Raw genomic sequence first — 16,031 nt, 5'->3', positions numbered from 1 at the left:
GTACAAAGTTTTAATCCCTCTGAGCATTGTAAAGTAGAGATAATGGTAGCTGGAAAGAGGGAGTGGATTTATTACTTTCATTGTATAACCTGTCCACAGTATTCTGAACAATAGAAATACATTAAAGTACAAGGAAGACTGAGGAAAGATACACTACTGACATGACCTAATCATAGCAATCTTTTTTTTTAAATAAAGGAAGATTTGAGATACTAAATGTGGCTAACCCTGATATTTATGGCAAAAAGTCAAGTCTATTATAGGAGACGTACAACGGGTAGGTTTGAAAATGGAGTATTCATTATCTACCACTTTAACATTCGTATTAGATCATATTTTAATACTATATGCATGAATTACTTCAAATTTTAAAAATACTTCTTTTCTACTATACCTTTCCATCCTCAACTCTCTCCTCCTCCCTCCATCCACTTCCCCCTCTCCTCCCTTTCCCCCTCTCTAATTTTCCCTCCCATTTCCCTTCCCTCTTCCTCCTTCTCTCCCCTCTCCTCTAAGCTCTTCTTCCCCACTCCTCTCCTCTTTTCCTCTTTTATCTTCTTTCTCTACCTCTTCTAGCCCTGCCTCACACTTGCTAGACTTTTATTTTCCACAAGTCACTGCCCCAGTACATTTGATCTTTTGAGTCTAAGAAAAAATGGTATTTTCACCTCTGCCTTTCAAAAAGTTGGTTTGCTGATCACTAATAAATGTATCAAGCAATGATTTGCAAATTCGAATTTCCCAACTTATTTACAATGTCTAGGTTTTAGTTTATTTCAATTTGAAGCCATCACTTTATCTTTTCAAAGAGTATTTCTTAAAATCTAACACATTTTTAATTAAACATTTTAAATAGAAATGATTCTTCCATTTACTTTTGCAAAGCTTATTAAGTGTGACAGAAACAGTCCAGGCTTTTATTCGAGCCCTATTCCAAGAACAGGTATTGCCCAATTTCCAAATTTTTGGCCAATAGCTGGCATCTGTTGTGTTGAGTTTGTTTTTTGACTGTGTACCTTCCAACCACTCCTGGTTGATATCTGAGTTGTATTAATCATCTTTCTTTGGTTCTGTTCTCATGTCTTTTTTAAAATTTTTTATTGTGAAAATACTGTACAGAGGAGTTACAATTACATGGGCAAGGTAATGAGTACATTTCTTATCAAGCATTTTGCCTCCTCCTTTGTTTCCCCTTCCCAGACCTTCCCATCTCCGCCCCCCCCCAAAGTTGTAACGTTCGTTTTTTGACATAACGACTTGTACATCTCATTGTTGCAATGGGTCCACCTGTATCCCTACTTAAATGGTTTGTTTTTTCCCTTCCCCTCCACAAATTATACCAACATCAAATACAATGAAAGCAGGTGGGGGAGGAACATATAAAGCAACAAAGAAATCATCTTATAAATATGTTAGAAACAGCTGCATGAAAGAAAAAAATTGGATATTTATCTTGGGGTTAATTCCCCTAACATCAACTTAACTGACCTTTTCTGCTTGACTCAGACATATACTAGTTATTGCAAATAGGGGAAACCATGGGACCTATGTTTCTTTGGGCCTGGCTTACTTAATATAATATTTTCCAAGTCTTTCCATTTCCTAAAAATGGGGCAATGTCATTCTTTCTGATGGAGGCATAGAATTCCATTGTGTATATATACCACATTTTCTTGATCCATTCATCTACTGATGGGCATCTGGGTTGGTTCCAAAAAAATATGGAACACTTCACAAATTTGCATGTCATCCTTGCCCAGGGGCCATGCTAAGCTTCTCTGTATCGTTCCAATTTTAGTATATGTGCTGCCGAAGCGAACACTATTCTCATGTCTTGATGGTTATTAACAATACTCTTTAAAAATATTTTCTTTAAGTAGCTGTACATAGAGATTTCAATTCAGCATGTCAGTTTATGAGTACAATGCATCTTGATCAATGTCACCCCTTTCCAATATTTATGATCCAACTGCTTTCAAAAGTACCAGTTCCATGATTTTTCCTCTTTTCTCCTCAATTGACACATCATCCCTTCACACTCCCTTAGTCACTGATGATGTGTGATTTCCTCCTCTGGGTTCCTGACCTATATGTAAGCATGATGATATACCATGAGTCTCTAAATCTTAACTTGTCACAACTAAATTTATCATTCTCCTGCTCTCACTCAGGCTTGCTTCCTTATGTCCTAAGATAACATGGTGCTTAAAATTCTAGTGCGTAGAAGGCCTGCTAAGGCACAAGCTGTGAGGACTCAATTCCAGAGTTTTCTGACTCAGTAGATGTCTGGTAGCAACTATGGTTATGTATTACTGACAAGCTCTGGGTAATATGGTTGGTTTGACAATGGTTTAAAATACCATTGGCACATAGAAATCATTACTCATTTGTGAGATCAATGGCTAGTATACAATAATGAATCATTAAAATAAGTAACATATATATATACATATATATATATATATAAATACTAAAAGATACACATCCAATGTCCATAGAACATTGTGACTGTAAAATAATTAAGAAAGGTTACTCAACAGAGCGCTCTCTAGTTAATACAACTGAAGTGGCAGAGAAATGAGATGACTTGATTGGGGGAAAGTTAACTGGATTCAAACAACTTAGGTCTTCAATAAAATATAGTATCTTTATGTGTAACATTTGTACTGCTAATTGAGGATGAATTTTCTCATACCAGAGATGGAGATAGCAGACAGAGTATTCCCCCACATCCTTGTGCCGTGTAGGAAAGGAAAGGAGAAACTAAGGTGTAATATGTAGGTTGTGACCACAGATTCTTAGGGTTCCAAGAATTTGTTTAAGCAGCGCATTATGGAAAGAAAGTAGAGATTGCTTTACCACCTATTGGTCCCAAAGAAGAGTGAATCCTTCTTTAGGCAGAAATTATAGGACTCCATGGATGTATTCCAGTGAGTATAAAAGTTATTTCAGTCCTAGATTATTGTGATTACCATTGCTTTTCTAAGGTTAGATATTTTCAAGACTTACCATACTCCACAGAATAAGGCAAAATATACTACATAGCAAGAGAAAAGGAATGCAAGTAAAGCACCACAAATTCAAGAACACTTTTTTAAAAATAAGTTTTTATTGTGAAAATACTGTACAGAGGGGTTACAATCACATAAGCAAGGTAATGAGTACATTTCTTATCAAGCATTGTTACCGTCTGCATAAATTTTCCTGGCTTCTGAAACTTTAATGTTATGTTCTTATTTTGTGGACTTAAAAAAAAAAGATGCAGATTCTGATCCTATTGCCTAGAGTTAAGAGCTAAAATTCTTCTCTTCTCATGGTCTGACAGGTAAATACCCCTGCTTGTTTGCTCCTAGATGACTAGCAAGGATGTTACATTAAAACACCTTATACATGTATGTGCACAAATAGGAAAAGGTTGGCACATCAATAGAACCAATCTCTAGAACTCAATCAGAAGGTCTGCTTTTCTCAAGACACAAGCTCCTTTGTTGAGCATAGTGGCACATGTCTGTAATCCCATCTACTTGGAAGACAAAGATCTTCCAAGGGGGAAGATCCAAGGGGGAGCAGCAGGGCTTAAGTTGGAGAGTGCCTACCTATCAAAACATAAGGCTGTTCATAAGTCTCCAGTGCTGCCCTCAAAAGAGGAAGTCTGCAAGTTCCTTTCTAGGTTTTATAAACAACTCACTTAAAGATGTGTTGCTTAAATTAACTTAAACATCTAAATTAACCTTGAACAAATCTATTTTGATCCTCATGTTTTCTGAAATCCTAAATTGGGAACCTGATATATTCTCTTAGTTCTCAGTATATAACAGGACATTATATCACGTAAGTGTGTATGATTTCCAAGCTCTCTTCCTGTAGAATCAATATTTAATTGGGTTCAGAAAGCTTAAGATAAAACATTTTGTGCTATTCACTAACAAGATTTTTCTTTTAAATCAACAGCCAAACAGCAACTTATTTGTCTTAGGACTCAATTAAAAAAGCATAACACTCATTTTTCCCCTGCCTCATCATTGGCTTGTATAGACCTTAAAAAAAATTACTCTAAATTCCACTCATTCTCCCTGATGTCTCAGTTCTTTACAGGAAGTGATTATCTAAATACAAGGGCTTCTACAGCACATGACATTGAATAGGTACACAAGGACTTAGTACTTTAGTTCCTTCCCCTTAAAGGATTTCTTCTTTTGTTCTGTGGTTTTCAAATGTTATTGAAGATAGCACAGCAAAGCGATGTCACAGTTTCTCATCTGACAATGTTTTCTAATTTTCTTTCTTTTTTCTTGACAGTATAAGCAAGTGGAACAATACATGTCTTTCCACAAGCTCCCGGCAGATATGCGTCAGAAGATACATGATTATTATGAACACAGATATCAAGGCAAAATATTCGATGAAGAAAATATTCTAAATGAACTTAATGATCCTTTGAGAGAGGTAAGGTTCTTGTCCTCAGCCTCCATGATAAATTACTATTGTTTATTTTCTGTTTTCAGGGGAAGTCATTTAGACTATGTCATAACTGCTCAAAAGAAAAATAAGAACTAAATATTAATATATTTTCTTGTTTTTCTTCTAAAAAGATTTTCAATTGTTTGGGCAATAGTGTCACATGCCTGTAATCCTAGCTAATCTAGAGGTTGAGATCTGAGGTTTATGGTTCAAATCTCCCAGGCAGTAAAGTCTGTGAAACTATGTATCTCTGGAAAAGCTGCAAATAGAGCTGTAGCTGTAACGGTCGAGTTCTAGCCATCAGCACAAAGCTCAGGAACAGTGCCCAGTCCCTGAATTCAAGTTCCAGAACCAACACACACACACACACACACACGCACGCACGCACGCACGCATGCACATACCTGTGCACACATACATAGCAGAAAATGATTCTAATTATGTTCTCTGAGTATTCCATTTTATGTGACAGCCAGTATCTGTGGTTCTCAAAAGTTCCATTTGGAAGCCTTATTTTCTGCATCTTCCCAATCTCTACTCTCTCATGCTTAGTAAATACTGCCCTTTCTTCCCTCCTCTCTCCCTCCCTTCCTTTCTCTCTCTTTCCGTCCCTCCCTCTTTCCTTCCTTCCTTCCATTTCAATTTTTCTTTTCAGCTTCATTCTCTTTAATCATCTCTTACCCTGAGCAGGAGCAGTTGACCTACCTTGAGCAATTCCTCTCTTACTACCTCACTAAAATACTGTGCAACATCAATGACAACCCTTTGTCTTTTGTTTTATTTCTCCCCCGACCCAACTCTTCCTGCCACCCACCAGCATGGTCACATCCCTCCTAGACCGATAGAGAAAGGCATGCTTCGTTCTTTATATTTCTTAGACTGCTTAACCCTCTGCTTTCTTTTATGTCCAAATTCCTCATAAGATTTCAAACACTGGTACATCTTAGCAAGACCTCCACTTCCATGCCTTGCTTACTTGCTCACTCACCACAGTAACCTATTCTCACAGCAATATTTTAACTTTCCCCTTAGTTTGCCTTCTAAATTTCAGTGTTTTCTCTGTCTATAACTTAAAACAACACGACCAGACTAATTTTTTTAGCTGATCATGTCTCTTCTCAGAAATGTTCTCTTTCCTTTCAAATCAGATCAAGTATAGACCCTAAGGCTCATATCCCAGCCCTGCTACACTCTGTTACCAGCTGATTTTCCAGCTCTCCTCTCTGCTATCACCCTACATTTGACAAAATGCTTTGTTGCCAAAACATTTTGTTGTCAACTTGATGTGATACTCAGTTATAATTTTTCACTCTTGTATTCTATGTTTTCCACAAGTGTTTGTCATCTGTTGGCAAAATATAATTCAAGTGTCTCTTAATTTCTCCCTTCTTTGATCAGATACAATACCATGCTTTTCTTACCTCCAATGTGCTTACTTTGTAAACTTTTGGGTTATTATCCTTTCTGTCTATGTTGACTTCCTTCTCTCATTATTTTCTCCATCTTTATCTTGAAAGTTCCTTAAGAGCAAGAACCCTTAGTATACATTGTATCTTTTCCTTGAAATTCCTAGTATATTCCCCATAAATTACACAAGTATTTTCATCTCAATTGCTGGCTTTTTTCTTTATAATTAACCCTAAATTTCTATGCCCCATAAAAGTTACTTGTATTTTTAAAGAGCTATCAAATGTCAATTAAATGTTTTGCAATTAAATATCTATCAATGATATATTTGAAGGTTATTCTCCTACCAGTATTCAATAAAATTAGAAGTTTTAAATTTTTTATTCTTTGCAGCACATAACTCAAATATCTCCATATTTTTGTAAAAGAAAGAAATATTTATTTACTTAAAAAGATCTACCAATAGGCTTCGAGCTTTAAAATGCATAATTTTTTGTCAATCAAAATTTTCAATAAAATGAAAAGCTTGACTCATGGGAACAAGGTTGAGTTCTCAAGGGCCTGGATGATCTCAGGCAGAGTCCACACAGGTCACAAACATGGAGGCAACTAATTAATTCAAGGTACTATATCAGAGACAAAGATCACATCAGAAATAGGAAAGTAGGCTAAAACTGAGATTTATTCCAAGGAAATTTAGGATCCTTGCATAAAATGTCATGAGAGAATGCAAAATCAAGAATGTAAAAGTCAACAGAATAAACATAAAAATGAATCTTATGAAATTATGGCTCATGCGTGTAATGCTAACTTTTTAGGAGACTATAATTGGAGAGGATCGTGGTCCCCTGGTTTACCATGGCCCATATGGGCAAAAATTTCATGAGACCCCCCACCTTCTCAACTAGCAAAAAAACTGAGTTTGATTATTCCTGTCTTTCATCCCAGTTAGCCAGAGCAACAAAACAAAACAAAGCAACAAAAAAAAGGGGACCCTACTTCATTAATAATGAAAGCAAAATAGATTGAGAACAAAGCTGAAATGGAAGAATTTCTCATTGGTACCTGTGAGGTCTTGAGTTCAACCCCAGATACATCAAAGAAAAGACAAAGGAAAGAAGTCAAAGGAAGGAAGGAAAAGAGGGAGAGAGGGAAAGGAAGGAAGAGGGAGGGAGGAAGGAAGGAATTATACCATGAAGTGTGAGACTCCTCTGTGGTTAAAATCATGGGAATATAAAATGAGGGTAGCAAGAAGTTTATTTTTTTCAGTAAAATGTGTATTTTATTTACAACTATTTACTATTTTCACACTATAATTTACATGGTCTTAACTGGAATACATTTTTCCGCTTTATCTGCATCCAGAAAAACCTTCCGTTTCCTCAACTGCTACAACTCTAGAATATGCCCCAAACTATTCAAAGACCATAGTGTAGTTTCTTCAACATCTTTGGCCTCAACTTCTATAGTGTATTCACACCTTCTCTCTCTCTCTCTCTGTCTTTAAAATCAACTGGCTCAATGAATTCCCTAAGATTGCTACTAGACTAATTGGCATCTGGACCAAATGTGATGATGTCGTTCTATTTCTAGAACGTGACTATGACCTCTCACCTTTCGGAAAACTGTTCAAGCTCTGTAATGTAACATGAGGCAGGGGGCTCTTTGTGGATTGTTTTTTCACCATTTCCTCACATCAGTGCTTGATTTAGTAGGGTATTGTTGATGATACCTGTTTTTTGTCATGTTGCTCTCTCTATTCAACCCTTTCTATTCATTTTCCCTTTGCCTTCTACCATGCACTTTTATCAAGCACTTCCTTCTGCACGAACTTACCTCAAGCATACCACCTTTGTCACTGTTTTCCATCTTTCAGGTTGTCATCATATTCTTTTGAATCTGTGTCTTAATTTTTCTTGTATCTCTAGCAACCAGCATGTATCAGGAACTCATGAAATATTTACTGAGTAAACAGTCTTCTTTAAAAGAATTATGAATGAAAAACAAAAAGAAAAGTCATGGCTACCTAATAAAAGTAGATTTCCTACGAACAGATGCATAAAATATTCAGAAGTTTTACTTCTTTAGAAAACATTAAATGTTCAACATCTACTGTAGAACTCCCCAGCTTTTGGCACCAGAATCATACAAAACTCAACTTTGCATGTTGATCTGAAAAAAATGGGTTGAAAAGACAAGTAAGGAACAATAAGAAAGATAGTAACAAAAATCATTATTAAAGAAAAAATTGAATCTAAAACTTTCAAATGTGTGCTGAACAAATGTTTTACAAGAAAAATGAGAGAGCCCTGAAAGATCTTTCTCCCTGAAAGACCTACCACGGTTAAATTGTCATGTTAGATCACAGGAACTATTTTTTTAAAATAACAGCAAAACACATCATCCCACCTTTCACAGGTTACATTTTAGCTAGGAGATAAACCGTAAACTTTCCTAAAGGTATATTTTGATTTGCCACTCTGCAATTAGTATCAAGAAAATGTTTGATTACATGTAAGACATTGGACAAAGGTACGATGTATATCCAGTGCGTGAACCAGGGCCCTCATAAGGGAAATCTGAGTATGTGATATTGATTTTATAGTAAAGAGGCAAAAACATAAGACATTAATTGTACATATATGCACATATACAATATAAAATTGTTCACTATGAGTCTATCATGAAATCTTATACTAAGACTAATAATTTAAAATACTTGATTGTCAGGAATCTCATTTTATATAAATATTTTGCATATTTTAGGTGCTAACAAATAGTTAACAGTAATGATCTTCCCTAATAGAAGTTTAGGGATTAGGGGTTTTATAAAATGAAGGATACATTATAGCTGAGGACTCTTAAAAATACACAAATAGCCTATAACTTAAAAGAACGAAGAGGAAAAAGTAAAATGTAAGGAAAGTAAAAATTATTGTTTATTCATATTAAATTTAGTTTGTATCATTTTAGTTCATTATAATCAAACCTTTGTTTTAAATGCGTTTGAATATTTTTAAGATATGCCTAAGATCTAAAATACTAGGAATAAATTCATGTAGATGACTTTTGCAAACAACTCTCATAATCGTTTTTCATATTTCAAAAATACTGCTTTGTTGATATAATTCTGTTTCCATTTATGGCAAAAATTAGGTGATTTATCTTTGTCATATACTAGGGGCAAATTGCTGTAACACATTAAAGAGAAAAACTTATTCTAGTTCAGTCTCTATAAACGTTAACTCCCTGAAGATGCCTCTCCTGAGAAATTCATCCATAGATCCTTTGTAGTCAAGTCTTCCTCATGTCAGCGTCTCTCTGAGTTGCACATTACTCTCCAACCTTGCTTTCAAACCTCAATATTTGTAATTTTGTTATCTTCTCTGCCATGTGAACTCATAATTCAGCAAAGGAAAGACTTCTTTCTTAATGTCTACCCTAACTCCAGACCACTGGCAATATATACTTAGTAATGATAGACAAACACATTCAATTTAAATAAGGATCACATACTCAACAAACTACGGCAAAGAATCAGTGATGGTTGGGGGGGGAGGGACATAGGAAGTATTTTGTAAATAAACAAAGCTATTTGTATGGTTAATGAAAACAGTATTCACCATGCTGAGTAGCTGTGCTCAAGTTTACTATAACTGTATATTTCACTGTACTCAGCATTTTTTCTATTGTGATACAAAAGGCATTTTTAGATCTCTCAGCCATTGTGTTTGAGGTGAGTGCACATATTGTGGCTTAGAGCTTGAAAGCTCTACTCTATCCAGTGGGAATCAAAAGATTGGTTGTACTGGGACTGGACTCAGGGATTCATATTTGCTAAGTAACCACTCTACCAGTTAGGCCATGTCCCCAACTTCTTTTACATTATTTTTTAGGTAGGGTTTCTTCATGAGACTGGCTTCTAGCTCTGATCCTGACTGATCTGCCATCACATGTGACTTGTCCTTAGAGATACTCTTCTTAACTATTTTGTCTAAGCCTGGCTTCAAATCAAACAATGGTCCTTTATCTCTGCCTTTCATATAGATGGGATTACTTGGGATTACTTGGCATGCATCGCCAAACCCAGCCAGAGTTCTATTTTTTCACGTAGATGTTTTACATTCTTTCCTAACTTTCTCTGTGCTTATGCATTAATCACTTAGTGGGATGGGGCAAAGGATTCCAGTAGAAGACTATTATAAAAGCTATATAAATGTTCTGTCCCATCATTATAACCCAGTCACATCAAAGGATATACAGAAAATATTTTTTTATCTTTATTACCTCTATGATTGCTGAGAGGGTGATTCAAAGTTATTAGACCAGAGAGACACAAAGCCCTGCCTTATCCTATGTCCTATTTCTTTTGGAACAAATTCAATCTGCTAATAACTCTTCCTTCATTTTAGCAGCCAGCTTTCTGGAGGCAATGTCTTAGCATCAAAACTTGACATTGAAATATTAGGATCATAAGACTGATGTATGCTTTTGCAGAGGCTGGCAGCATATTAAAAAATAAGAACTAATTATAAAAATTCAATTCTATGCTACCCCCTACATATAAGAGTTAGTTAGAATGTGTACAAAGTTATCTCTATTTTTAACATGATCAGACTTAAACTGATTTGATTAGAGCAAAATGGCAAACTTAACACTCAAGAAGGAGGTTAATGCCCTTCTGAGCCTGTCTTCAAAGTTCAGAACTGATCTATTTTTAAACAATGGAGTGTGAAGAGCCATGGGCTGAAAATAGGTACAAATCACGTGTCCCAGTGGAATAAAGAATGTCAGTATATTTCATTTTCACAGAACATGAATTGGACTGAGAGTGTCATCCTGTCCTTCTGACCTTTAGTTTGTCAAATAGATTGTAACACAGGAAGTATGAGTTGCATGTGTATTTATATACTATATTCTGCATCACTTTTAAAGTGCATATGCATTGATTTTTAAATACCTTCTAAAAATGTACTTCAGTTAAAGTTAAGTAAAGTGGCCTAGAATCATAGCATCTCAAGGCTATCCTGAGATCTTAGAAGTTTTTATACGTTCATGTAACATGTAAGTCTTTTCTCTTTTGGCCTCAAGTGTTTTTTAAATTTTCTTTTTTCTATTTTTCCTCAGCCGTAGACAAGAGCTAGACAAAAGCAGTTAATGATTTGTTAGTGCATGTGATAGGAGAAACAAATTATAAGATGTAGTTTTCAGCCTTGAAGGAAGTAATTATTGTATGCTTGGAGAGCATACTTAAATAAATGGGGGTTAAAACACTATGAAGAGAAAGTAAAGCAGATTACTAAAAATAGAAGAAATGTAGGAAATCATTTATATTTTTAAAACAGCCTATGCGTACAAAAGAAAAAGCTGTCAGAAGGGAAAAATTGCATGATCTGGAGTAGAGTGGAAAGCTTTCAAAGGGGAAGACTTGAATGGATGTACATGGGGAACTCATATAGTCTAAGAGGATACAAGATGAGGCTGTAGAGAACACCGGATTAATAAAAGAGATGCTTTAACACCCAAATCCAGTTGCTGTTTTACCTTTTCTTTGGTCCCAAGAAGAGAAAATTTTCCCAATGAAATCACAGAAGTATAAAGTGTATGTGACTACAAATCAAATAAGCTGCTTTTCATCATTGTAATTAATTATTTTAAGAAAGGATACAGGCCGTTTTTTTCTTCATGTTATTGTAGTAGTGAAGATTATTTAAACAATCTTGAGGTAGAGAATCAAATCATAGAACTCAAATAAGTTTAGAATTGAAAATCAAACTGAAAAGCAACCTTGATTATCAGGAAAAAGTCAATGCCTTTAGTGTCACATATTAAAATTACATCTAAAACTTGAAATATTAAGATTAAAAGGACATGTGGGCTTTGAGACATGTATTTTTTATCACTGAGCTAAAGCATAAACAGAAAATACTGATTTCCATAATTTTAAATTTGTACCCTCAATGGAGAATATCTAAAATGCATTTTTATAGCTGATACAAACCAGCTCCTTATTGTTTAAAATGTCCCTCAAATAGACTCATGTGACTAGAGATTCATATTATTACACTATGTAAATGGTGATTATATCATCATATAAAATGAGGAGGAGGAGGAAGAAATGAAGGATACTTTTTTGTAACCAGCTACATTAAGTGAAACAGCATGTCACTGTTGGGTACTTTAGTTTAGTTTTTAGCATCTCAGCCCTCAGATAAATCACTTAGACCAAGGGATAATAAAATAAGCATAGAAACAATATATTCTGGTAATTTAAAACTAGCTCAAAACTTGTAATTTTATGAAGATCTGAGCATTTGGGTTAGACCCAGTTGAATTGTGATTTAAAATATATGTGTTAATCATTTGGAAGTCTAATATTAATATATCCTAAAAGAATATTATATTTTGCCTCTGAAATCTTCAGACTTCTGTTTTCTTTTTCTTTTATTTTATTTTATTTTTGTCATGGGGCTTGAATTCTGGGCCTGGGCGCTGTCCCTCAGCTCTTCAGCTCAAGGCGAGCACTCTACCACTTGAGCTACAGCACCACTACCGGTTTTCTAGTGGTTTATTGGGGATAGGAGTCTCACAGTCTTTCCTGCTCAGACTTGGTTTGAACCGCAATCCTCAGATCTCAGCCTCCTGAGCAGCTAGGATTACAGGCATGAGCCACCAGCACTCAGCTAAATTTTATTTTATTGTATTGTAAGGGTGATGTTAGAGGGGTTACAGTTAGACAAGTAAGTTAATGAGTACATTTCTTGTCCAACATTTTTACTCTCTTCCTATTTATATACTTGTGTTTAGTGAAAACAATGTACTTCATGTGTAGTAAAAGTAAATTTAATTATAGAGAAGAGACCTGCCTATTTCTGCTCTCTAGCAAGTTCTCTCTCTCTCTCACTCTCTCGCTCTCTCGCTTTCTCGCTCTGTGTGTGTGTGTGTGTGTGTGTGTGTGTGTGTGTTTAGGTGTCATGCTTAGGAAATCCAACACTTAGCAAAGACCTTAGTGAGAAAAGAACTGCTCAATATTATTTTATGATTACTAGGCTAGGAACTGTTTATACTAATTGTAGTTTATTGAAATGTTTTGAGCTACTAAGATGAGGACTTTACCTCATATTATTAAGGGCCTCCAAAGAACATAAGCAGGAAAATCTATAGAAATTGAGTAAAACCGAATGCCTATGGCACATGTCTGTAATTCTAGAGATTTGAGCAGAAATCCAGAGTGTCACAGCTCAAAGCCAGTTTGGACTGCCAAACTATGGTAGCTCAAAAAAGGCTATAGAGAGAGCTATGCTTTACTGACAGGTTAGCCCCTTTGGAACTCCTTGCCAAACAATAGCCTAACTCTGATGCTCTACATGAAGTAAGATCTTGTGAAAGAAACAAAACTGTTGCACTTAACAGTGTGTGTGTGTGTGTGTGTGTGTGTGTGTGTGTGTGTGGACAAATAAAATCAACCTAATATTCATAATTGTTGTACACTATATGTCTGTTTGCCTTTGTTAAAATAAATTGGTTCAACTGTACTGAATGTTGTATTTATTTAACTCTATGATTTCTCTTTCTATAAATCAGAAAAATGGCATTTGCCTTTCAGTTCTGTTATTGTAGCATAGTCCCAGTACCCACTCCCATTTAATTGTTGTTTGCTTCTCCTCTTCCCTTTTAATGGAAATCATCCTATCTGAGCCACATGATCTGTTAGCCTTCTCCTTTAAATCAATGTCATCTCTTTTCTGTAGTCCCACCCCATTTATACTCTCTTGACATATGCTCAGATGAGAGAAACTCTTCTCTTACTCATGGTCTCTTCTGTCACTTTTCTCTCACCATTTAATCTTATTAAGAACATAAATGTTACCTGGAAACCTCACTGACAGAATGGAATGTTTGTTCTTCATTTTGTTTTTCTTTCTCTTGCTTTCTGCTTTGCTTCTTACTACTTGCAGTTTATCATTTATCTTTTCTTTCTCTTTTTTCCATTTCTCAATCCTCCTCCTTGATAGCCAGTGCTGCCTGCTTCATACTTACTTGTGTGTGCCCAAATCTACTCATTCCTCCTATTTTCACCTCCATACCCTAACTAAACACTACTAACAGTATTTCTTTCTCCTTACCTCACTTACTCCACCTTTCCATGAACTTCTCCAATAAAGCTTAGCTCTTACCTCATCCTCATATAATAATTTTTTTGCATAGATTTTTTGTTTCTAGTTCTTATTTGTTGATGATGAACATGCATTTTGTGGAGTATAAAGTTTAAATGGAAAATTTTAGCAATTTCTGTAAATAACTTTTTTTCTTACTTAAGTCACTCTCCTGTCAAGTGGTCCACTCCAAGTTGGGGAATATATTTTTAGTAAGATCTCTTTGACATTTCAACTTAATCTGTTTTTCTGTGCAATAGATTTAACAGCCATTTTGCAAGTCTTTCTTATGCTTTATCAGAGTCAGCTGGAACTAAATTGCATTTGGAACTTACAGAGATCAAATTATAACACCATCAACTGATATCTCACAGTGAAGCTGAGAAACAAAGACTAATAAACCCCCAGATAAAGAAACAACTTCTTGATGTTGCTTTGGCTAAATTGCATTTTTTGAGTGTTTCTGTTTTTACCTTTATCCTTTTACTTTATAATCAAATTTAACTGAATGCTATGAAAATTACATATGTTTCATCTGCTTTCACCCTACTTAGTCTTTTTCAAAACAAAATGTTTTTATATTCTAAGAAGCAAAGCAGTGGGACTATGCTAAGACTAAACTAATTTAAAAGTTCATGTTCATTCATAGTGTAAATTTAAATATAATTGCTAAAAATGCTAAGAAAAATTAGATGAATATGAAAACTATACCTACAGAAACATTAAATACAGCTTTTCTGATCTATCATTTAAAAACAATTATACTTAATTCATGCTACTCAATCATAATTTCCCATTTGCACATGCAGAAGCTTTTAGACTAATTAGCTTAGATTTGTAAATTGATGATTATTATCCAAGTAATTAATGATGTTGCTGGTTTCACAACAAGTAATAATGACAAACACTACCACCCATTATTGTATAGAAGCCCATTGTGATATACTTTTCTTTATACTGACTTTAGGATTTTTTATAGTATGCTATGATGGAATATTGTCTAGATGTTACAAAGATGAGATGAAATGTCACTGAGAACCACCTCACAACATGAGAAATAGTTCATACTATAAAAGTAGAGAAAAGGAAACAATGAACTTACATGCAGATCATAAATTTGTAATTATCTAAGAAAGATACATAAGTATCCCTGTATATTTTATTAAATAGAACTATGTATTAAATTCCACAGTAACAACTATATATAAATGATACAGCAGAAAAATTATAGAGTTCATGCAATGGAAATAACAAATTTGTTAAAATATTAATAAGAAATACATTTGGATATAAAAGTAGTAGCTATGCTAAAATGAATGAACTTTTAGATTAAAGAGCCTATGATATGCTTAAAGTATTTCTTTTTTAAGCAAATATAATTGCAAAGTTTAAAAAATGTGGATTAATATAAGGTGCCAAGCTTTTATGTCTTTGGCCCAGACGATAGCAAGGTCCCATGGTATGGTTGAATGGGCATGGCTAATTGCTCTAGATATTATCATCTCTGCAGACTAGGCCATGCATTTCCTCTCTCTAATCCTGCTTTCTTCTGTATATATGAAAAAGCAAAACTGAATTCAAGATTATTTTCTCCTAGAATGCAGCAAGGTCTACTAGCTATAGAGAGCTGTAGCTTTGTAAGTCCTCTTACCTTCCCTTTTCCTTTCGTATCTGTAGTTTATACTCAAATGACAATTTCCCTTGGCATTATAGAGAAAAAGAGACATACATACACACCAGTGAACTAGAACATTTCTTCCAAGGGAAGAAATAAAAGGAAGATATTGACAAGCCATGAGGAAGTTATAGCGTATTGACACTGCCATGGTCCATTACTTGCCCCCAATGAATGATTACAGAATATACTTTCTTCTTTTGCAGTTTCTTGCTGCGCAGACCAAAAGGACATGAAGGCTCTTGCCTCAAGCAGACAGTCAGAATAGCCTAACTGTAGGAAGTAGCAAAGTATTAAACACAGATGGTGTTTTCAAAACTGTGCCAAACTGG

General features: G+C 34.9%; 1 protein-coding gene and 1 non-coding gene across 2 annotated transcripts in view; one reads left to right on the top strand and one right to left on the bottom strand.

Annotated features, from left to right (window-relative positions):
- Hcn1 (hyperpolarization activated cyclic nucleotide gated potassium channel 1) overlaps positions 1-16,031 on the top strand; it is a 285,847-nt gene that overhangs the window by 237,151 nt on the left and 32,665 nt on the right. The window contains 1 exon segment of the mRNA XM_042690598.1: positions 4,300-4,446. Coding sequence (XP_042546532.1) covers positions 4,300-4,446 — 147 coding nt within the window.
- LOC122117047 lies at positions 1,716-1,822 on the bottom strand. Its single transcript, XR_006149069.1, has one exon. It is a non-coding gene; the product is annotated as a U6 spliceosomal RNA (small nuclear RNA).

The sequence above is a fragment of the Dipodomys spectabilis genome, unplaced genomic scaffold (genome assembly GCF_019054845.1).
Source record: "Dipodomys spectabilis isolate Male_0828 unplaced genomic scaffold, ASM1905484v1 ptg000138l, whole genome shotgun sequence".
Taxonomy (NCBI): domain Eukaryota; kingdom Metazoa; phylum Chordata; class Mammalia; order Rodentia; family Heteromyidae; genus Dipodomys; species Dipodomys spectabilis.
Note: the sequence above shows the minus strand (reverse complement) of the source record. Positions and strands in the feature narration are given on the sequence as shown.